Here is a 22,877-nt window from a genome sequence, read left to right as displayed (position 1 = left end):
GATTTCAGGTGAGGGAGAGAGCGCAATGCCATTTACCATAATAGATAGGTCGGGTAGGGGAGGTACGTGAGATGGAGGAAAGATGATGAGTTCGGTTTTGTCTACATTGAGTTTTAGGAAGTGAGAGGTGAAGAAGGAGGATATGGCTGATAGACACTCCGGGATTCTGGACAGCAGAGAGATGACATCTGGGCCAGAGAGGTAGATCTGAGTGTCATCCGCATAAAAAGTGGTACTGGAAGCCATGGGACTTTATGAGTTGTCCTAGACCAAGGGTATAGATGGAAAAAAGTAGGGGCCCCAGGACAGAGCCTTGAGGGACTCCAACAGAGAGAGGGCGGGATGAGGAGGTAGTGTGGGAGTGGGAAACTCTAAATGTGCGGTCGGAAAGGTATGAGGCAATCCAGGACAGGGCAAGGTATTTGATGCCAAGGGAAGAAAGAATCTGTAGCAGTAGGCAATGGTCGATTGTGTCAAAGGCAGAGGATCGGTCAAGAAGGAGGAGGATGGAGAACTGTCTGTTAACTTTGGCTGTGAGTAAGTCATTAGTAATTTTGGTCAGGGCAGTTTTGGTGGGGTGGTGGGGGTGGAAGCCAGATTGGAGGTTGTCAAGGAGAGAGTTAGATGAGAGGTAGGAGGAAAGTTGAGCATGGACATGCTGCTCAAAGAGTTTGGAAGCAAATGAGAGCAGTGATATGGGGCGATAGCTGGGTATAGCAGTTGTGTCAAGGTTAGTTTTTTTGAGGCTGGGTGTGATGGTGGCATGTTTAAAGGCAGAGGGGAAGGTACCAGAAGATAGCAATAGGTTGAAGAGATGGGTTAGGGCTGGAATGAGCATGTTAGTGAGGTTGGGGAGCAGGTAGGAAGGGATGGGGTCGAGTGCACAGGTGGTGAGGTGTGATTTGGAAAGGAGGTGAGTGAGCTCTCCTTCAGTGATGTTGGAGAGGGAGGTTATTAGGGAATGGCAGAAGTCTGGTATATGGAGTGGTTGGGGTGGTGGAACAGTAAAGCTTTGCCTTGTTTGGTCAATCTTATTTGTGAAGTAGGTGGCAAAGTCATCGGCAGAGATGAAGGGAGTTGGAGGTGGCAGTGGTGAGTGGAAGAGAGAGTTGAATGTGCTGAACAGTTGTTTTGGGTTGTAGGATAATGAAGATACAAGGTTTGTGAAATAGGTCTGTTTAGCAGAGGTGAAGGCTAATTTGAAAGCAAGTGTAGCTTGTTTGAAGGCAGTGAAGTCACCTGGCAAGTGTGTTTTCTTCCCACGCTTCTCAGCGACCCTGGATGCTAGTCGAAGTTTTTTGGTGAGATTGTTATACCAGGGTTGCCTATTGATTTGTCGCACTTTGCCATGCATGAGAGGGGCAACTGAGTCTATGGCTGATGTGAAGGTAGCATTATAGAAAGTGGTGGCGCTGTCCATATCATGGAGTGAAGATATGGAGGACAGAGGTAGAAGAGAGTCTGAGAGTCTGTAAATGTCTAGGTGTGCAAGGTTTCTGCGAGGATGTGCTAGTGGCTGGACATGGGGGTGGGTGATGAGGACAAGGATGAGAAGGTGAGTAGATGGCGGTCAGATAGGGGGAAGGGAGAGGTTGTGAGATTAGATAGGGAAGAAGATGAGGTCTAGTGTATGTTTGTCTATGTGGGTGGCTGTGGAGGACCACTGAGTAAGTCCAAAGCATGAGGTAAGGGACAGGAGTTTGGAGGCTGCTGGCTGGCAGGTGTCAGTAGGGATATTAAATTTGAAAAAACTGACCGTCACATCCATACATAGACTAAGTGTGAACAGGTGCTGAACCTAGAGTAACCAACTCATATATAGTCAAGTAAAAAAGGCAGCACACTGCAGCGCTAAGACATGCAAACATGAAACATGAAAACTGAACTGCAATACTGCACTAGAAATATGAAAAATGAGAGCGTTTAGCGCATAAAAATGGCCAATTTTATGTGTACCTGATAGCCCCTTTACGGCATCTCTCGTATATCAGGTCCTACGCTTGCCTACCTCGCTGAGAATAAACGTCTCCATGTGAATGGGTACCTGTGAAAACCTCTTCCTAGACTCATATTCTCTCTCTGTGGAGGGGTACTGGACCCGCTGCGATTAAAACACCTGGGCTAGGAGGAGGAGTGCTCAGTCAGAAGGCTAAATAATATATTTGAAAAAACTGACCGTCACATCCATACATAGACTAAGTGTGAACAGGTGCTGAACCTAGAGTAACCAACTCATATATAGTCAAGTAAAAAAGGCAGCACACTGCAGCGCTAAGACATGCAAACATGAAACATGAAAACTGAACTGCAATACTGCACTAGAAATATGAAAAATGAGAGCGTTTAGCGCATAAAAATGGCCAATTTTATGTGTACCTGATAGCCCCTTTACGGCATCTCTCGTATATCAGGTCCTACGCTTGCCTACCTCGCTGAGAATAAACGTCTCCATGTGAATGGGTACCTGTGAAAACCTCTTCCTAGACTCATATTCTCTCTCTGTGGAGGGGTACTGGACCCGCTGCGATTAAAACACCTGGGCTAGGAGGAGGAGTGCTCAGTCAGAAGGCTAAATAATATATTTGAAAAAACTGACCGTCACATCCATACATAGACTAAGTGTGAACAGGTGCTGAACCTAGAGTAACCAACTCATATATAGTCAAGTAAAAAAGTGTTTTAATCGCAGCGGGTCCAGTACCCCTCCACAGAGAGAGAATATGAGTCTAGGAAGAGGTTTTCACAGGTACCCATTCACATGGAGACGTTTATTCTCAGCGAGGTAGGCAAGCGTAGGACCTGATATACGAGAGATGCCGTAAAGGGGCTATCAGGTACACATAAAATTGGCCATTTTTATGCGCTAAACGCTCTCATTTTTCATATTTCTAGTGCAGTATTGCAGTTCAGTTTTCATGTTTCATGTTTGCATGTCTTAGCGCTGCAGTGTGCTGCCTTTTTTACTTGACTATATATGAGTTGGTTACTCTAGGTTCAGCACCTGTTCACACTTAGTCTATGTATGGATGTGACGGTCAGTTTTTTCAAATATATTATTTAGCCTTCTGACTGAGCACTCCTCCTCCTAGCCCAGGTGTTTTAATCGCAGCGGGTCCAGTACCCCTCCACAGAGAGAGAATATGAGTCTAGGAAGAGGTTTTCACAGGTACCCATTCACATGGAGACGTTTATTCTCAGCGAGGTAGGCAAGCGTAGGACCTGATATACGAGAGATGCCGTAAAGGGGCTATCAGGTACACATAAAATTGGCCATTTTTATGCGCTAAACGCTCTCATTTTTCATATTTCTAGTGCAGTATTGCAGTTCAGTTTTCATGTTTGCATGTCTTAGCGCTGCAGTGTGCTGCCTTTTTTACTTGACTATATATGAGTTGGTTACTCTAGGTTCAGCACCTGTTCACACTTAGTCTATGTATGGATGTGACGGTCAGTTTTTTCAAATATATTATTTAGCCTTCTGACTGAGCACTCCTCCTCCTAGCCCAGGTGTTTTAATCGCAGCGGGTCCAGTACCCCTCCACAGAGAGAGAATATGAGTCTAGGAAGAGGTTTTCACAGGTACCCATTCACATGGAGACGTTTATTCTCAGCGAGGTAGGCAAGCGTAGGACCTGATATACGAGAGATGCCGTAAAGGGGCTATCAGGTACACATAAAATTGGCCATTTTTATGCGCTAAACGCTCTCATTTTTCATATTTCTAGTGCAGTATTGCAGTTCAGTTTTCATGTTTCATGTTTGCATGTCTTAGCGCTGCAGTGTGCTGCCTTTTTTACTTGACTATATATGAGTAGGGATATTAAAGTCGCCCATGATGATGGTGGGGATGTCAGCAGAGAGAAAGTGAAGAAGCCAGGTGGAGAATTGGTCAATGAAGGCAGTGGCTGAGCCCAGTGGTCGGTATATGACAGCCATTTGGAGATTAGAGGGAGAGTAGATATGGACAGAGTGAACCTCGAAAGAGGGGAGGATAAGGGAAGGTGGGGTTTGGATAGGGGTGAAGGAGCAGTTTTTGAAAAGAAGGAAACCCACTCCTCCTCCATGTCTGTTGCCAGAGCGAGGAGTGTGGGTATATTATTGATGCTAATATGATATCTGATAAACTAGATAATATAGTGATTGCATCTGTTCATTAACCAAAAAATGATTTGCGCCAAAATGAGCATCACTGACTTCCCATCCAAAACTGAACCTTCTCTGTATAACCCCTCCGCTTTTTTTTTCACATAGTGCTGTTTTGCACATTTTTCTTTTAGCCAAATCTGAGTTTTAATCCAATAAAAGGAGAAAAATAATTCTGTATTTCGTATTAGTAATTTAGTATCAAAAATTTCATCCTAAATCCCAAAGAATTTGATGCTCTTCTCCCACATTCAAGGCCACTGATTTATCCGAAGGTTGTACCAGATTCTTTAACTATTTTTATTGCTCTTATTAGCTTTTCAAATTAAAGATTAAATTGCATTATTAAACATTTTAAAGTAATATCACACATGAACAATACTGACATCTTCAAAATGTTTTTTGCTAGTTCAAAGGTGAAGATCTTATTATTGTAGAGGACACGATTGCTATTGTGTTATGAGAGCTGAAACACTCTTACTATATCACGCTTCAATGTAAATATTTCTATTAGTTTACTGCTGTTTGGTCATCTCTGTCTCTAAACTGTTGTTGTGGTTCATATGCTTTGGGGCCAAACGAGTTTAGGTACAGCACATATAGCGGTAACACCTTTTTTGATTCATTGATGACTCGAGTAGCGTTGTGCAGTTTCAATCATCTACAAAGAAGCCCGATGAAGGACATGTGTGTCAAAAATGTGGCACACGTCTTGAATAAAGGTTAATAGTCAGGTACTTGATTTTATCAAAAAAACTGGTCTGATCCTTGAAATATTGAACCTGCAACAAGCTATATTCATGATTCGTGCTGGACATTTCAAAGCCATCTGAAAACTGGGCGGCACTTACTGCACTGGGACCCTCTGAACATCATCTGCATGAAATATACATATTCTATTTGATTCCCCTGGTTTCCTTCAAAGTTCCAAAAACATACGGATTAGTTTATTCAGTCCTATAAACATAGAAGGTTACGGTTGATTGTGAGTCTCAGTGGGGGTAGGGTGATAATGGTAAATTAATCTCTGTACTGATGAACAACCTTTGTTGGCTCTAAATAATGAGAAATCAATAAAATTAAACATCTGAGGTATTATTATTGTAGGGGGAACTGTGTATTTGGCATGATTATTTTCAGGTAAAATAGAGAAAGTTCTGGAAAAAGATGTCTGTGTAGTAAACTCTTATAGAACGGAGTCTTGACTGTAGAGAAGTCTTCATAGAGTTCAGGGTCAGATGGAAAACAAAAAAAAATGAATGACTCATTGGAGAAGATGTCACTTCTGAATGATTGGATTTAAAAAAGGACTTGTTAATTTCTCAAAAACATTGAATTTAAGGCATTCTAATATCTCTGAGGTACCCTGATTCTGGTGCTATTTTCTGTTTTACTTTACATCACTCCATTTCAGTGATATTCACATTTTGTTTTGCTTTTGGAGCACAGCATGTGAAATCTCTGCTTGCAGCCCAACTGGGCATTTCTACACAGTCTTCTCTGGGAATGTATGCTTTCACCCCTCCCTCCTAGATTCTAGCAATCACAGGTACCAGCAGTCTAGCGGTCTCAGATGCTGCAGAACCAAGAGTGGCAGAATCAGGGAGAGAGAGGTAAAGCAGACCTCCCCCAGGGAGGACTATGAAGAAACGCTCTGTCGGACTGCAGGCAGAGATTTTACAGACTGCACTTTGGGATGTATTTCAAAACAGTAAAGAGATAGAATTAGGGATTTTATCAAGGTATTTTAGTTTCTGTTCATGTGTCAGGGGGCCTCTTTAAGAATACTGCAATTACTTATACAGTCTGCAGAGCTACTGTGCATACTTTGATCCAAGCATGGCGGTAATACTAGCCTTTGTACATAGTAAGGTAATTCTATTGGGCAGTTATGATATAATGATCATGGTGTGACAGTATTATTTAGGCTTGGTATAGTGGTATTATTGGTAACACTGTTCTTTGTAAAGTAGCTGTGACTTTGAATAGTATATGAATGTGCTGTTAGTACAATGTATCTGCGTTTGGAGCCCCATTTATAAGTTTAGTCTGGCCCACACTTTGTTAAAATCTAACCTTGCCGAAGTATCCATCAGATATTCCATCTGTACCAGGAGTAAACTGACCCTGATGACAGATTTCACCAAAAGAATGGTATTTTTTTGTTTCATCGGTGCACAATGAAATATGTCGCCATAATCTACGGAGCAGTGTGCACACCATGCTACTGTATCGAGCAACCTACGTCGTTAATCTATACGTTCACATTCAGCTATTTTCCTATTCTTTTTCTTCTGTAAATCAGATGAGACTCGCTCATTCAAATTTATGGGTGCGCAAAGAAATCGGATGCCATAACGAGTTAAAGAATAGCATGACATTTTTATGGATACATTGCAATTCTGTAGCATAGGATACTGTAAATGATCTTGTAAATAATTAATAGCTGCGGCTGTAATAAAATGGTTTATATAAGGATGACAAATGAAAAAATAATCGTCCCACTTTTCTGGATGAAACTCTGAATGATTTTTTTATATTCTCATGTGATCTAACCCTGACTGAGTGTTATGGGCCTCAATAATCGAATCAATGCTGGTTGCGATGCTGAGATATGAATTTGTATTTGTCTCTCCGTTGTTTCTTACATGCAACAAATACGTCTTTCTAATAGAATTTTTAACTCTCTCATCTCTACTTCAATTTATAAGGAGTCAGAATATATTTCATAGGAGTGCTCTCATGTCTATCCATTGGTAGAAATCAACATTCTGTGTATTTCTGTCCTGTAAGGGTTGTTAAAAGAAAATGTCAATAATTTATGACACATTGTCATCTCTGGTCAAAGTTTTACTTGTCTATGGAGTTCTGTCTTTGTCTCTTACATCCTAATTGGAGCCTATGGGTAGCAAGGGGGCTCGGTGGTGCCTTGTAGTGCTGGGGTCCTTTGTTCAAATCCCATCAAGGACAACATCTGCAATGAGTTTGTATGTTCTCCCCGTGTTTCTGTGAGTTTTCTCCGGGTTCTCCAGTTTCCTCCCACACTCTGACATACTGATAGGGAATCTAGATTGTGAGCCCCAATGGGGACAGTGATGATAAAGTTTGTAAAGTGCTGAAGCATATGATGTAGCTGATTAAATATGTGCTTCTGAGATGTATTGCCACTGCCTCCAGAGATGCACATGCCAGTTGTGTAACCCATCCAGCCGCACTGTTGCCCATTAGGCAAATTGGCCACTTTTATAGTGACAGTAAAATCTTATAAATATAAAAAACGTATCCTCATGCATTTATTTTTTTCAAGGACAATTGGGCACTGATATTAAATTTATGCAGTATATAAATTTACAGATGGTGGAAAATATCAGAAACTAAAGATGACGGCAAACAGGCAAAGTCAATACATCTTTGAAAGTTCCACATACTGTAACTACCTGACTTATGGACCTCATCATCATGTCTCATATCATTAATGAAACCATGATTCATTAAGATCCGGGTGAATATGAAAAAGTTGCTTACACATCAATAAAACATCTCTTTTTAGATATGGGCTACCGGCCAAACTGTACAACCCGCTGTCAATAATTGATGGTGTTTGTCGATTTTGCTTTAGACCTCATCATTTCAAGATGCCAAGAGAAAGATCTGATGATTTACTGTCATCCTGTTTTCTTAATTTCTAGTTCATTAAGGCAATCTATAAAAAAGTGTAGTATGTAGAAACTTTACCGGAAATGGCCCCAGAATGAAACCTTGTAAATATTTATAGAGTTCGTTAGCATAACTTCTTTGACTATCGGACAGGATATTATGCCACCAGGTAACCACATTATCCAAACAGCATGTTAACTAAGCAAAATAGCAAGTTAATTCAACCAAACACATACTGCTAGTTTAATAGTTGCTATGGGCTTAGAACTTGCAAGGCCAATCTGCTTAATGATCATAGCCTTTCTGTTTATATCAATCCACATTAAGGCCTTCTTTGCACAACTGTATAAAACAAGTTTTCACGCTCGCTGTGTCGTCAGTAAGGTCCCGGAAGTTCACAACCTAGAAATTCAGTTCAACTCACAGACATAAGCGCAAGTGTCGTTAGACCAATTCCCATGACACTTGTGCTAACGTAATTGAGGTGAAAGGAGTTAATTTGCTGTGAACTCCAAGGACCTTTCTGATGGCTCCGCGAGAGTGAGGTTAAAGGATTTCATTAGATAGGAACCCAATTTGAGCTGAGAAAAAAATTGCAGATGTGCAAGGACTCACAGATTAACATTAGTCAGAGTACCATCTGATTTTTTATTGAATAGCACTAGTCCGTTTTCCTCACAAATAGGTATTAGCCCTTAAACGAGTACTTTGCTGAAGTACTCTTTGAATTTATGTCAGCATTCAGTCCTTTTGGGTAGAAGTCTATCAGTGTGGCACATATAGAATTAGCAATCTTTGGCCACTCTTCCTTTTAGTAGCTTCAAATCTGCCATATTTTGAGGGTATCTCCTATGTACAGCATCCTCTTAATGTCAACCCTCAGAATTTCAATTGGATTCAGGTCTGGACTCTTGCTGGGCCATTCGAAAACTCTTATCTTCTTCTTAGAAGAGGTCAGAAGGTTTTCATGCAATAATTATCTATATTTGGAACTGTTCATAATTCCCTCCACATTAATTAACCCCTCATCGACATCCACCTTACATGCATTACTCAAATCGATCTCGGGTGTATGAAGCGGGCTCATGGGGTGTGCAGTGCAGGGGTAGCATCCTATGCAGTGATGAGACAGTGACCCAGCAAAGTTCAAAACAAAACGGCTCTTTAATGTTTAACTCACAGCATTATTATCCAACTCACAGCATTAATGTCCAACTTACAGCAATACACAGTACACAATATCCTCTGGATCGCAGCCGGGAACCATATCCTCTGGATTGCAGCCAATAAACACGCCAGCCCACCGCCTGAGAACAGTTGCCATGGGTGAATGCACTGCTGTGTGTTCTGTGGGTGCCAGGATTTCCAGCTGCCTTGGCTGTTTGGCTCCGCTTGCCTGTGTTGCCTCACACAGGTGGAGCTATGCAGAACCTCCTGCTCTGTACTCCTGCAAACACCAGACTGACACTGACTCTGAACCTGACACACCCAAACCTTTTACAGCAGGGATTTCAACTGTAACTTGGAAAACACAGGCCGGGAATGAAACGGACTGCACCACTACCATCCTGTAGTCCGTTTAAAAACATAAAAGCCCAGAGCAAGTTTTCTTACACCTGCCTTGGACAAATAGTTTGCCCAAAACTAAGACTTACTTTTATTCCGCATTGCAATCACAGCTTCGCCTGTAACTGCAATGCACTCCCATGGCCTCAATTTTCCTCCGTGCGCATCCTGGGGGAACATACAGTGACTCTCACCTGTAACACCAGTCACTGCCTCAGAGGTGCTATACCCAGTAGATAGTGGCTGTAACACCTTACTAGGACCTGACATTAACAGCAACAGGTGGAGCCAAGCTCGACCCGTGACTGTTCAATTGTTAAATGCCGCTATCAAACTCTAACAGTGGCATTAATTAGCAGTGCACTGGCATGGGGGGCATCATCCTATTCGCCCATCAGCATCCCATGATACCTTTACAGGGCGCTGATGGTTTGCTATGACACCTACTGAAAACTTTCACGCCTTTCATCATGGAGCTTCTTTGAAACCCAACCTGCGGCCAGGCTTCAGAGAAGATTAGAATTTTTACTATATGCAATACCATACAATTTTTACTATATTGCGTTATGAAGCACAAGTAATCAGGCAATCGCAGGTTCAAGTACCCAAGGAGACTAATAAGTAGAGTAGAAACTAAAAAAAAAGAAAAAAAAAAAGTTTTCATAAAGTGCCTTGGAAAAAGTTGTGCATTCTTCTACTGACTGATAACTTTCAAAAATAAGATCCCTTTGCTGTGTTGTAAGCTGTTTACGGACCATGGCTTTTGCTATATAATGTAACTAAGAAATCAGGAAAATGCTACTAGAAAAGCTAAACATTATATGAAATTAATCAGAATCTCTGTAAATTATAGCAGCCACGAACTGACTACTATGTAACATGAGTTTATATGTGATTGACTAATTATGAACACAACCACATCCCCAATTATAAGATGGTGTTCACATTTTTATAACCACATTATTTTAGTTTCCGTTATTTGTTTTGCCCCCCCAAAAAAAAATATATATATATATTTCAATCTATTTCTCAATGGATTTGTACATATTATGGGTGACATTAAAGGTGTAAAAAGCTCTGAAATTATTGTTCTTGGTATGATTTTTTTTTCACATGACGAAAAAACGTTATTTTTGGTGTGTCTAGATTATTTATATCCATTTTTATGTTGTTATATGGAATGCAATGTTATACTGTGCCCAGTATTTATAGATATGCTGCAACAGCTTAAGTGACATGCAAATATAATGAGCGCACTAAAGTATATATGAGCACTGAATATATGAGCTGCATGTATTCTACATTACTTCTACATAGACTACTATTTTAACATAGACACATTTTGAGAAACTTGTATGAGCTCATCTGCCAACTCCTAGTTGTGCAAAAATTTTGCAACTTTTGAAAGCTATTTATTGCAGAATTCTGGTGAAATTGGTTTGATGAATATGTCTTATATCTCACAAATTCTTATGTAGTAGCTTGTGCTTCAGCTGAGATGTTATTGCTCACACTACTAAGATCTACCTTCTTGGCTGAGACATGCTACCTTGCCATTCAGCGTCTTCGGACTTGTCTCTTATCAAGCACATCTGAGACGTCATTGGTAGTGATGTGCGAATATATTCGTTGCTCGGGGGATCTCCGAGTATTTGCTACTGCTCGGAGATTTAGTTTTCATTTCGGCAGCTGAATAATTTACAGCTATTAGCCAGCTTGATTATATGTTGGGATTCCCTAGCAACCAGGCAACTCCCACATGTACTCAGCCTGGCTAGTAGCTGTAAATCATTCAGCTGAGGCGATGAAACTTAATCTCCGAACACTAACAAATACTCGGAGATCACCTGAGCGTGCTCAGGAAAACCCGAGCAATGAGTATATTCGCTCATCACTAGTCATTGGTCATCAGAGAGCTCACAGCAGTAGATCTTGGTGTATTCCGCATGGAACAATCCTCAGAAAACCAATCATAATCAGATTGATAGCAGCCAAGACGTGCGTTTATTTCTGCACATGGCGCTCATAACGAGATGTTTTGAAACCTTTGATATTATTTCCATTGATCATGTCTATCAATCCTGTGATTTCCATAATTCCATGGCTTTTCCTTCTTGGTGTTGCAATTTCATTGTAGAGGCGTGTATTGTTATGGTTTCCAATGGCAAGGAAACATCAGAAGCATAGAATAAACGGACAAGCTCTCGGGTGATGGAAACTAGAGCTGACCGCGATGCTAAACCTACACACCACACTAGAATTAGCCAGGGGGCATTCCTGCGTTGTCTCTAGATGCCGCGCGCCAGCCGGAGAACTAACTACCCCTGGTAGAAGAAAACACAGTCCTGGCTTGCCTCCAGAGAATGTCCCCACAGGAGATAGCAGCCCCCCACATATAATAACGGTGAGAGCAGATGAAAAGACACATGTAGTATGAAAGCAGATTTAGCACAGAGAGGCCCGCTAACTAAATAGCAGAAAGATACAACAGAGGACTTCGCGGTCAGCTGCAAAACCCTTCAAAACACCATCCTGAAATTACCTTAACTCATGTGACAACTCATGCCACTGGAATGGTAATTTCAGCCCAACAAGAGCTTCCAGCTGCAGAGATTCACATAAGTGCAAACTGGACAAAACATACAAAAATAGACTTAAGGACTAAAGTGTCCAACTTAGCTGAGCAGAAAACTGGGAGCAGGAACATGCAACAGAATCACTCTGGATACATTGATGGCCAGCATTAGAATGACTGAGGAGCAAGGTTAAATAGGATACTCCCACATCCTGATAGGAACAGGTGAACTGAGAAGGCAAAGCTTGCAGGACACCAGTACCACAAGAGACCACCGGGGGAGCCCACGAACCGAATCACAACAGTACCCCCCCCTTAAGGAGGGGGCACCGAACCCTCACAAGAACCACCAGGGCGATCTGGATGAGCCCTATGAAAGGCACGGACCAAATCAGAAGCATGAACATCAGAAGCTGTAACCCAAGAATTATCCTCTTGACCGTAGCCCTTCCATTTCACCAGATATTGAAGTCTCCGTCTGGAAACACGGGAGTCCAAGATTTTCTCCACCACGTACTCCAATTCACCCTCAATCAGCACAGGAGCAGGAGGCTCAACAGAAGGCACAAGTGGTACCTCATACCTCCGCAATAATGACCGATGGAAGACATTATGGATAGCAAAGGATGCTGGGAGGTCCAAACGAAAAGACACAGGGTTAAGAATTTCCAAAATCTTATAAGGACCGATGAACCGAGGCTTAAACTTAGGAGAAGAGACCCTCATAGGGACAAAACGGGAGGACAACCACACCAAGTCCCCAACACGAAGACGAGGACCAACACGACGATGGCGATAAGCAAAACGTTGAGTCCTCTCCTGGGACAACTCCAAATTGTCCACCACCTGCCCCCAAATACGATGCAACCTATCCACCATGGTATCCACTCCAGGACAATCCGAAGACTCCACCTGACCAGATGAAAAACGAGGTTGGAACCCTGAATTGCAAAAGAAAGGGGAGACCAAAGTGGCAGAACTGGCCCGATTATTAAGGGCAAACTCAGCCAACGGCAAAAAGGAGACCCAGTCATCCTGATCAGCAGACACGAAACACCTCAAATAAGTCTCCAAGGTCTGATTAGTACGTTCCGTCTGGCCATTTGTCTGGGGATGAAATGCAGACGAAAAAGACAAATCAATGCCCATCCTGGCACAAAACGCCCGCCAAAATCTGGACACAAACTGGGATCCCCTGTCGGAAACGATATTCTCCGGAATACCATGCAGCCGAACCACATTCTGAAAAAACAGGGGCACCAACTCAGATGAGGAAGGCAGCTTGGGCAAGGGCACCAAATGAACCATCTTAGAAAAGCGGTCACACACCACCCAAATGACGGACATCTTCTGAGAAACAGGGAGATCAGAAATAAAATCCATAGAGATGTGTGTCCAAGGCCTCTTAGGAACAGGCAAGGGCAACAACAACCCACTAGCCCGAGAACAACAAGGCTTGGCCCGAGCACAAACATCGCAAGACTGCACAAAAGTACGCACGTCCCGAGACAGGGAAGGCCACCAGAAGGACCTAGCCACCAAATCTCTGGTACCAAAAATTCCCAGATGACCTGCCAACGCAGAAGAATGAACCTCCGAGATGACTCTATTGGTCCACTCATCCGGCACAAACAATCTACCAGGCGGACAACGATCAGGCCGATCCGCCTGAAACTCTTGTAAAGCACGTCGCAGGTCTGGGAAGACAGCAGACAATATCACCCCATCCTTAAGTATACCCGTAGGTTTAGAATCACCAGGGGAATCAGGTTCAAAACTCCTAGAAAGGGCATCCGCCTTCACATTCTTAGTACCTGGCAGATACGAAACCACAAAATTAAACCGGGAGAAAAACAACGACCAGCGCGCCTGTCTAGGATTCAGACGTCTGGCCGACTCAAGATAAATCAAATTTTTGTGATCAGTCAAGACCACCACCTGATGTTTAGCACCCTCAAGCCAATGACGCCACTCCTCGAATGCCCACTTCATCGCCAAAAGCTCCCGATTACCGACGTCATAATTTTGCTCGGCGGGCGAAAATTTTCGAGAAAAGAACGCACAAGGTCTCATCACTGAACAATCTGAACTTTTCTGCGACAAAACCGCCCCCGCTCCGATCTCGGAAGCATCAACTTCCACCTGAAAAGGAAGAGAAACATCAGGCTGGCACAACACCGGAGCAGAAGAAAAACGGCGCTTAAGCTCCCGAAAGGCCTCCACAGCAGCAGGAGACCAATCTGCAACATCAGCACCCTTTTTAGTCAAATCAGTCAAAGGCCTGACAACGCTAGAAAAACCAGTTATGAATCGACGATAAAAGTTAGCAAAGCCCAAAAATTTCTGAAGGCCCTTAAGAGAAGTCGGTTGCGTCCAGTCACAAATAGCCCGAACCTTCACAGGATCCATCTCAATAGAAGAGGGGGAAAAAATGTACCCCAAAAAAGAAATCTTCTGAACCCCAAAAACACACTTTGAACCTTTAACAAACAGAGAATTGGTCCGCAAAACCTGAAAAACCCTCCTAACTTGTTGAACATGAGATTCCCAGTCATCCGAAAAAATCAAGATATCGTCCAAATACACAATCATAAATTTATCCAGATATTCACGGAAAATATTGTGCATAAAAGACTGAAAGACCGAAGGGGCATTTGACAGACCAAAAGGCATCACCAAATACTCAAAATGGCCCTCGGGCGTATTAAATGCGGTTTTCCACTCATCCCCCTGCTTAATTCACACCAAATTATACGCACCGCGAAGATCAATCTTAGAGAACCACTTCGCCCCCTCAATGCGAGCAAATAAATCTGTCAGCAATGGCAAAGGATACTGATACTTGACTGTGATCTTATTCAAGAGTCTATAATCAATACAAGGTCTCAAAGAACCATCGCTTTTAGCTACGAAAAAGAACCCCGCTCCAAGAGGAGACGAAGAAGGACGAATATGTCCCTTTTCCAAGGACTCCCTAATATACTCTCGCATGGCAGCATGTTCAGGTACAGACAGATTGAATAGACGACCCTTAGGAAATTTACTGCCAGGGATCAAATCTATGGCGCAATCGCAATCTCTGTGAGGAGGAAGAGAATTAAGAGTAGATTCCTCAAAAACCTCACGATAATCAGACAAAAACTCAGGAATTTCAGAGGGAATAGATGAAGCAATGGAGACCAAAGGTGTGTCCCCATGATTTCCCTGACATCCCCAGCTTAGTACAGACATTGTTTTCCAGTCAAGGACTGGGTTATGAGTTTGCAACCATGGCAATCCCAGCACCAACACATCATGTAGATTATACAGTACAAGGAAGCGAATCACCTCTTGATGGTCTGGAGTCATACGCATAGTCACTTGTGTCCAGTATTGTGGTTTATTACTAGCCAATGGTGTAGAATCAATACCCTTTAAAGGTATAGGAACTTCCAGAGGCTCTAGATCAAACCCACAGCGCCTGGCAAAGGACCAATCCATAAGACTCAAAGCGGCGCCAGAATCCACATACGCATCCGCAACAATAGAAGATAACGAACAAATTAGAGTTACAGACAAAATAAACTTGGACTGCAAAGTGCCAATAGCAGAGGATTTATCAACTTTCTTTGTTCGGTTAGAGCATGCTGATATAACATGAGTAGAATTTCCACAATAGAAGCACAAATGATTTTTGCGCCTATAAATCTGTCGTTCGCTTCTGGACAGAAAGCTATCACATTGCATACTCTGTGGTGCCTCTTCAGAAGACACCGCCAACTGGTGCACAGGTTTGCGTTCCCGTAAACGCCGATCAATCTGAATTGCCATTGTCATGGACTCATTCAGACCAGTAGGCGCAGGAAACCCCACCATGACGTCTTTTACAGCATCAGAGAGACCTTCTCTGAAAATTGCCGCCAGAGCGCACTCATTCCACTGAGTAAGCACAGACCATTTTCGAAATTTTTGGCAATATATTTCGGCTTCATCTTGCCCCTGAGAGAGGGCTATTAGGGCTTTCTCAGCCTGAATCTCCAAATTTGGTTCCTCATAAGGCAACCCCAAAGCCAGAAAAAACGCATCCACATTGAGCAACGCAGGATCCCCTGGTGCCAATGAAAATGCCCAATTTTGGGGGTCACCCCGCAGTAAAGAAATAACAATTTTTACTTGCTGGGCAGGATCTCCAGCAGAATGAGATCTCAGCGAAAGAAACAATTTACAATTGTATTTAAAATTTAGAAAACAAGATCGATCTCCAGAAAAAAACTCCGGTATAGGAATTTTAGGTTCAGACCGAGTAGCATGTAACAAAAAATCTTGTATATTCTGAACTTTAGAGGCAAGATTATTCAAATTGGTAGCCAGACTCTGGGGATCCATATTTCAACAGATAAAGTCTGAGCCATTCAGGGGTTAAGAGGAGAGGAAAACAGGAGACTGCAATTAGAGCTGGAGTGCAACTTCAGAGGAAGGAAAAAAAGAAAAAAAGGTTTCACACAGTTCCTTTTCTCTCCTGCTTCAGCCTATAGATTAAACATTTGGGCTGGCCATACTGTTATGGTTTCCAATGGCAAGGAAACATCAGAAGCATAGAATAAACGGACAAGCTCTCGGGTGATGGAAACTAGAGCTGACCGCGATGCTAAACCTACACACCACACTAGAAGTAGCCAGGGGGCATTCCTGCGTTGTCTCTAGATGCCGCGCGCCAGCCGGAGAACTAACTACCCCTGGTAGAAGAAAACACAGTCCTGGCTTGCCTCCAGAGAATGTCCCCACAGGAGATAGCAGCCCCCCACATATAATAACGGTGAGAGCAGATGAAAAGACACACGTAGTATGAAAGCAGATTTAGCACAGAGAGGCCCGCTAACTAAATAGCAGAAAGATACAACAGAGGACTTCGCGGTCAGCTGCAAAACCCTTCAAAACACCATCCTGAAATTACCTTAACTCATGTGACAACTCATGCCACTGGAGTGGTAATTTCAGCCCAACAAGAGCTTCCAGCTGCAGAGATTCACATAAGTGCAAACTGGACAAAACATACAAAAGTAGACTAAAGGACTAAAGTGTCCAACTTAGCTGAGCAGAAAACTGGGAGCAGGAACATGCAACAGAATCACTCTGGATACATTGATGGCCAGCATTAGAATGACTGAGGAGCAAGGTTAAATAGGATACTCCCACATCCTGATAGGAACAGGTGAACTGAGAAGGCAAAGCTTGCAGGACACCAGTACCACAAGAGGCCACCGGGGGAGCCCACGAACCGAATCACAACAGTGTATACAGGCTTGGACTGGCTCACAGGAGAACAGGAGATTCCTCCGGTGGGCCCCTGTGCAAAAGTAGACCACCACCCTCTTATATGAGCAGTACTTGGCACTATATACTTGAATCACTGTGTACAGACAAAGGCGGCATCTTATTCATTTAACAATCTGCCCAGTTTATTGTTATATAAGTTTGTGATTGAGGAGAATGTCACATTTGCAAGTAGATGAAAAATGGGGCCCTGGAGTTGGTTACTGGTGGGCCCTCGGCAGCCCAGTGGAACACTGAGTGTATATTACATATGTATCCAAAGTTTTAAGTAGTCTCTACAGTATGTGAAAAGCATATTGATAACTGTGTTCATTTCTCTCAATAATTTCAGATTCCTTTTCTGCTACTGTGTGCAAAGTGGGCTACTTTCCATGTGGAAACCTCACAATATGCCTTCCTCAGGCTTTCCATTGTGACGGTGTAAAGGACTGTGAAAATGGGGCAGATGAAGACCAATGTGGTGAGGTCTTCTATAAATTATTCTTGTATGATATGTGATATGAATAGCATATGTCAGAGTCTGATGATATATCCAGAGTCATCACTGCAAGCTCCACAGGGCTATTACCAAATGGCTAATTCTATGACATGGTAAACAGAGGCGTATCTAGGGTTTCTGGCACCCGGGGCAAGAATTCATTTTGGTGCCCCCCCAGGACATATGCGATTTGCACACTTAGTCATGTACCCACGAGCCGCTCTCCTTAATGCTCTCAATATTCAGTGAAAAACTGAGAGAAGCAGGAAGAGAAGCTCGTTGTCACAGGACCATAAGTATGAAAATCACATATGAGTGAAGTGTCCATGTGACGACTACTGGAACCTGCAGAGCTGAATCCTGACATCGCAGCTTCTGAATTCTCACAACGCATGCACTGCACACTTTTAGGATTCTCCCTTGCCGGTGGACAGTCATGTCAGCACAAGTATGTGATTTGTATACTTCTGACCACACATTCCGACCAGACGTGTCCGGCCTCACTCAGTTCATTTTCATAGAGTGAGGCCACGCATGTCTAGTCAGCACGTGACCGCATGTATGTAAATCGCCGGCACGAGAGAATCCTGACAGCGTGCAGGGCGCACTGTGAGAACTCAGAAGTCTGCAGTCACATAGAATGACTGCAGACTCATTACAAACCTGGACATCCCCTTTAATGCTCCTAACATAAATAAAAACATGAGAATTAGTCAGTATCACAAATAACATTTACATCCAGGTACCTTAGGCTACGTTCACATTTGCGTTGTGCGCCGCAGCGTCGGCGACGCAACGCACAACGCAAACAAAAACGCAGCAAAACACATGCACAACGCTGCGTTTTGCGACGCATGCGTCCTTTTTTTGATTGATTTTGGACGCAGCAAAAATGCAACTTGCTGCGTCCTCTGCGCCCGGACGCGTGCGCCGCAGTGACGCATGCGTCGCAAAACGCAAGTGCAACGCATGTCCATGCGCCCCCATGTTAAATATAGGGGCGCATGACGCATGTGGCGACGCTGCGGCACAGACCGCAAATGTGAACGTAGACTTATAGATGACGTCGTCTCTGGAGCCAATCTCCTTCTTTTCTTCATCTTGTCCAGACCCCATGATGAGTTTTCTCATCCACAGATCGTCTCTGCAAAGTTCCATCTTCTCTGCGCTTTTGCAGAAAATCTCCACATGACGCCCTTAAAGATACAAGTGTCATTATAATGCTCCTGAATAAAAAATTGCCCCTCACTATATTGTCTGCATAAAATATGACCCCCACACTGTCCCTCTTATGGTACATGCTCTTCACACTGACCTCTCCTTTCCATTCCGGACCCCTCTTCACACTGTCCTCTCACACTGTGTCCCCCTATAGGGCTCAGTATTTATACTGTACTCTCTCATCACATTCCCCCTCCTTGTTATACTGTCCCCTCCTGGCTGTGCCCTTACACTGTCCCTCCATGCTACGCCCCCACTACTCAGTTTCTATTCTGTGCCCACTCACTTTTCTCCCCCCATACTGTCTCCTCACACTATTCCCCTCCCTCCTCATACTGTCTCCTCTCACATTCCTCCTGTTCACCATACTGTCTCCTCATATTTTTACCCCCTCACTTTCTATACTGTCTGCTCACCTGACTCCCCATTATGTCTGCACACATCCCATCACCCTCACTCCCCATACTCTGTAAACATGCATTTTTCACATTGCTACTCATACTGTGCCCGCATACATTCCCCCATTCGCTCCCCATACTGTCTGCACCCATCCCCCGTACTGTTTCCTCATACATGCCCCCCATTGCCCATACATGCCCCCCATTCTCCTGTACTGTTTCCTCATATATGCCTATTATTTTCCTCTACCCCACCCCATCATTGCTCTCTTCACCACCTCCATCTTTGCCTTCTCCACCACCACTATCATTGCTTTCTCCCCCACCACCCCATAATTTCCCATTCCACCACCTCAATCATTTCCTCCTTTGTCTTTTCCACCATATCCATCATTTTCTCTTCCCCCACCATCCCCATCATTGCCCTTTCCACCACGATCATCATTGTCTTTTCAGCCGCCATTACCATACTTGCCCATTCCACCACCTCCATCATTTTCTCCCCCTCCAATATCATCAGTGTGCTTTCCACCACCACTATCCTTGTCCATTCTACCACGTCCATAATTTCTTCCCCCCCTCATTATTGCCCTTTCTACCACCTCCATGATTTCCTCCTCCCCACCATCATTGCATTCTCCCCCCACCACCATCGACCATTCCAATTTCCACCTCCATCATTTCCCATTCCACCACCTCCATCATTTCCTCCCCCATCATTGCCTATTCCACCTCCATCATTGCCCATTCCACCACATCCATCATTTCCTCCCCTCCCTCCATCCCAATTATTGCACTCTCCCCGTCAGCCCCATCATTGCCCTCGCCTCTCCTCCCCGTACACACTCACACAAAACCATTTTCCTCTCTGCACATTCATCCGCAGCGCTACGCATGCACGCACAAACACACACACACATATTGCGTACAGTATAATGGCCATACCTAGTTACTCCTACACACGTGGCTGAGCTCCGTACACCTTGCACACACGGCTCCGCTCCGTACACCTCGTACACACCCAGCTCCGCTCCATACACCTTGCACACACGGCTTCCGCTCCGCACACCTCGTACACACCCAGCTCCGCTCCATACACCTTGCACACACGGCTCCCCTCTGTACACCTCGTACACACCCAGCTCCGCTCCATACACCTTGCACACACGGCTCTGCTCTGTACACCTCGTACACACATGGCTCCGCTCCGTACACACACGGCTCCGCTCCATACACCTTGCACACACGGCTCCGCTCTGTACACCTCATACACACACGGCTCTGCTACATCCACACAAACCACTCCTGACCCCACAGAAAACCTTACCCTCGTCCAGCACTATGAAAACCAGCAGAGTCCTGCACTACACAGAGGTCCTCCCGTCCCGATCATGTGACTCTGACTCCTCCCCTCCTGTGACCTCATCCTAGGTCCTGTGCGCACAGAGCAGCAGCAGCCATAGTTGTGGTGTGCCGCTCTCTGCGGTGGAGGGGCTCTGCTTCGGGACAAGTGCAGTCCCACCTGCGACCGCGGTAGTTACGATGCTGACACTTGGGATTCCACACGCAGCACTTTCTCTGAGCCGGCTGTCAATTTGACAGCCAGCTCAGAGAACGGGACTATAATCTCAGTGTGGGGGCGGCAGAATGCCACCGACGAGGAGCCTCCTTGGACCGCCGCATCATCAGGCGACCCGCTGGCGTCCCCCTGTCGGCTGCGCCCGGGGCACATGCCCCGGCTGCCCCCCCCTGGATACGCCACTGATGGTAAATGTACAATAATATCATTGCAAGATACAGATGAAACAACAATTATATTAAACAAAAAGTATAGTGGGATCATTTGCGTATGCAAATAATATGACTTTTACAAGCATTGCTATTCAGTTGTGTAGTCCAATGTTCTGCCAAATTTTCTGGGGAAACCCAGGAGACCGTTCCAATGCACATTGACTCATCATGTTTGCGAAGTGATTTGCTAATAATCTAGACAGACTTCATGAAATAACTATTATTGCGCTTTTACTATCTACAATAAAATAATAACAAACACAAATTTATCATAAACCCGCAGGCTGGCCTAGTTACATGGAACAGCTTTTACCTAAAGTAGATAATAAAATCTGCTGGCCAGAAGTGCACTCGCACAACCACAAACTGGCATAACTCAGCAAAAGAAAACAGAAAAGTGATTCTATACCCATACTTTACCCATTAACACAATTTACAATCACAACACGACTAAAATAACACACACAACAAACAGGATGAATAAAAAAACAAACATTTCAGCAGAAAAGAAGTACAACTGAATCCATTCTGTAAACTACATAAAAATCAACAGTAGCAACAATGTATTTGAACCACTATACACATTTGCGATTTTTGCCACACTGAATGGTCGTTGGTTAACTCAGTTAACCCTTTACAATCAAAGATGGACATAGCACGTCATGAGCAGGTGTCAGTTCCCCATGCTATTAGCCCACTCACACTCAGAGGGCTGTGATCACAGTATGATCACTCAGGAGGTGCTGAAATATCACAGCAGGAGCTCGGCCCCTCGCTGTTTAACCCCCTAAATGCTGCGATCAAGAGAAATCGCAACATTTAGGAGGCAGGAAAAGTGAAGGGGCTCCCTCTCCCTTCAGATCGGTGCCCTGTGACATCAACGTGGGGGCCTGATCCTTACCATGGTGACCCCAGGGTCATCATGATGGTCCCCAGGTCACCAAGCTCCGGATAGCTTCTTAGACCATGCTCAGAAACTTCTGCACTGGTATACAGAAAAAAATGTGAAAGTCCCATAGAGGGATTAAGTTAACAAATTAAAAATGAAAGTTAAAAAAAATTGCAATAAATGCACATTTTAATGCAAAAAAATACAATAAACCAAAAAAACCCTCAAATTTGCTATCAACGCGTCCAGAAAGACCGCATCTATAAAACTGTCATTCTAATTAACCCCTTCAACGAATGCCATAAAAAAGGCAAACTATGGTTTTTCATCATACCACTGAAAAAAAAAGGATTAAAACATGAACAAAAAGATGTATGTAAAAAAAACTTAAAATGTCATCATTTCTTGCAAAAAAAAGCTGCCATACGGCTCCATCAATGGAAAAATAAAAAAGTTATAGCTCTCAGAATAATGTGATGCAAAAATAATAATTTTTTTCTATAAAAGTTTTTATTGTGTAAAAGCACGAAAACATTAAAAAAATTATTTAAATCCGGTATCACTGCAATCGTACTGACCCGAGGAATGAAGCTGCCTTATCAATTTTACCACCTGCTAAACATTATTAAAAAAATCCCCAAAAACAACTCCCGAATTGCTGTTTTTTGTTCATTCTCCCTCACAAAAATCGGAAAAGAAAGTGATCAAAAAAAGTGATGTGCTTGAAAATGGTTCCAGTAAAACCGTCAACTCATCCCGTAAAAAAGAAGATCTCACATGACTCTGTAGGCAGAAATATTGGAAAATTATACATCTCAAATTATGGCGATGCAAGTTTTGCAAAAA

General features: G+C 43.6%; 1 protein-coding gene across 1 annotated transcript in view; it reads left to right on the top strand.

The window, feature by feature from the left end:
- The window catches only part of RXFP2 (relaxin family peptide receptor 2), a 347,803-nt gene that overhangs the window by 143,928 nt on the left and 180,998 nt on the right, over positions 1 to 22,877 (top strand). The window contains exon 2 of the mRNA XM_077298262.1: positions 17,586 to 17,714. Within this exon, the coding sequence (XP_077154377.1) occupies positions 17,586 to 17,714 (129 nt within the window). The remainder of the gene's footprint in view (positions 1 to 17,585; positions 17,715 to 22,877) is intronic.

Source organism: Ranitomeya variabilis, chromosome 3 (genome assembly GCF_051348905.1).
Source record: "Ranitomeya variabilis isolate aRanVar5 chromosome 3, aRanVar5.hap1, whole genome shotgun sequence".
Taxonomy (NCBI): Eukaryota; Metazoa; Chordata; class Amphibia; order Anura; family Dendrobatidae; genus Ranitomeya; species Ranitomeya variabilis.
This window is presented reverse-complemented; position numbering and strand designations above follow the sequence as displayed.